Below are 1,779 nucleotides of genomic sequence, written 5' to 3'. Positions count from 1 at the left end.
ACACACACAAAGTTCTTTGTTCCTTGACATTTCTCTGATTCTTGACATCTTTTCCACTCCAGGGCTATGATGATGACCGCATGTGACTTGTCTGCTATCACCAAGCCTTGGGAGGTGCAGAGCAAGGTAAGAAGCCCAAAAATCTCAAAAGTCAAAGTCTCACAAAGCTGTTTCTCTAAAGATGACTGTCCTGTGTGTGTGTGTGTGTGTGTGTGTTTGTGTACGTCTTTCAGGTTGCCTTGTCTGTAGCAGCAGAGTTTTGGGAGCAGGGTGACCTGGAGAGGACAGTACTGGAACAGCAACCCATTGTGAGTTGAATTGTATATGTGTGAGAGAATGTGCACATGTTAATACCAGTAAATAACTGTGTAGGCTGTCCGTGGTACAGGCTGCAACTAACAGTTATTTACGTTGTCGGCCAATCGTTTGATCGATGAAATGTCTGAAAATGGTGATGAATACCCCATCACATTTTCTCAGAGTCCTTGGTAGCAGCAGTCCAAAAGCCCAAAATATCTCATTTAAAATAATATAGTGCAGGAAAAAAATCAACAAATCCTCACATTGATGAAGCTGGAACCAGACATTGTAGCTTTAAAAAAATTATTAAAACAATTAATCAATTTATCAAAATGTTTGCCGATTGATATTTCTGTGATCAGAGACTGTTCATTGCAGCTCAGTGGTATCACTGTTTATGTTGCTTGTTCATATTTATGTGGCAAATTCGGGATTCAGGAAAATTCAAGCCTTTGCTTTTCGTTGACTGGTAACTTCAGACTATCCTCTGGACAATTGCCTTATCGACACATCCAGAAGCAAGGGGTACAGACAGACTGATAACTCTTTTGTTGGTCGGTAAAGACAGAACCCAATAAATTAATCTTGTTGTAGTGTGTCTAACCAGCCTACACCTACACATGTCGAGTGTCGATCCAGTCCCGAATCTAGTGACTCAATCATTTCAGGCAATGATTAACGCAAGGATGTTAACACAACAAAACACCACAATATTCAAGATGGTGCATCATTTCTTCTTCCTCCCTCACGTGCTCGAGTGCTGCCAGTGATGGTTGAAAGTTGTATTGCAACGGTAGTGATGTAGAAAGATACTGTACAAAGCCAGAAGCATTACGTCTTCAATCACTTGAGCAGCAGCAGTTGTCACTGATGTGCTGAACTGATATGTTGAGCGCTATAAACTGTTTCTGTCCCTCCCACCAGCCCATGATGGACAGGAACAAGGCAGCTGAGCTTCCAAAGCTACAGTGTGGTTTCATTGACTTTGTCTGCACGTTTGTCTACAAGGTAATGTTTCACATTGACTGTACTCTTTTCAGTTTACTTGAAAAAAAAAAAAGGGGGTCCGGGTCCATTTTAATATTTATTGTGCAACTTTGTACAATCTGATAAAATAAAAATAAGGGCCAGTTGATGATGGAGTTCCCACTAACAGTATTTTCATTGGAGCATGAACAAGTATGAACAAATCCCCTTACCTTAACTGTTATGTTTTCTTTGATGTATTTTTTTCTACATTATCTGTTTCTGACCCTTTTCTGTGCAGGAGTTCTCTCGCTTCCACCCACAAATCACTCCCATGCTGGACGGCATCCTCAATAACAGGAAGGAGTGGAATGCTAAAAAAGAAGAGTATGAAGCTAAACTCAAAGTTATTGAGGAAGAGAAGGCTGCCAAAGAGGCAGCTTCCGGCAGTAAAGGTGCAGTGATTCTTTGGAATAATCACACAACTGCAATGAATTGCTGGAAAGTTGTGAA

The 1,779-nt window shown here is 40.9% G+C and overlaps 1 protein-coding gene across 1 annotated transcript; it reads left to right on the top strand.

Moving 5' to 3' along the window:
• Positions 1–62: 62 nt before the first annotated feature.
• Positions 63–1,721, top strand: LOC111667330 (rod cGMP-specific 3',5'-cyclic phosphodiesterase subunit alpha-like; the record flags this gene model as incomplete). Its single annotated transcript, XM_023423012.1, has 4 exons — positions 63–126; positions 234–308; positions 1,225–1,308; positions 1,568–1,721. Coding segments are annotated over 4 exons (377 nt in total), but the record flags the coding sequence as incomplete, so codon positions are not given.
• Positions 1,722–1,779: the final 58 nt, after the last annotated feature.

This window comes from Seriola lalandi, unplaced genomic scaffold, assembly GCF_002814215.2.
Source record: "Seriola lalandi dorsalis isolate HSWRI2012SDOR001 ecotype SW California unplaced genomic scaffold, Sedor1 jcf7180002003449, whole genome shotgun sequence".
Classification (NCBI taxonomy): domain Eukaryota; kingdom Metazoa; phylum Chordata; class Actinopteri; order Carangiformes; family Carangidae; genus Seriola; species Seriola lalandi.
Note: the sequence above shows the minus strand (reverse complement) of the source record. Positions and strands in the feature narration are given on the sequence as shown.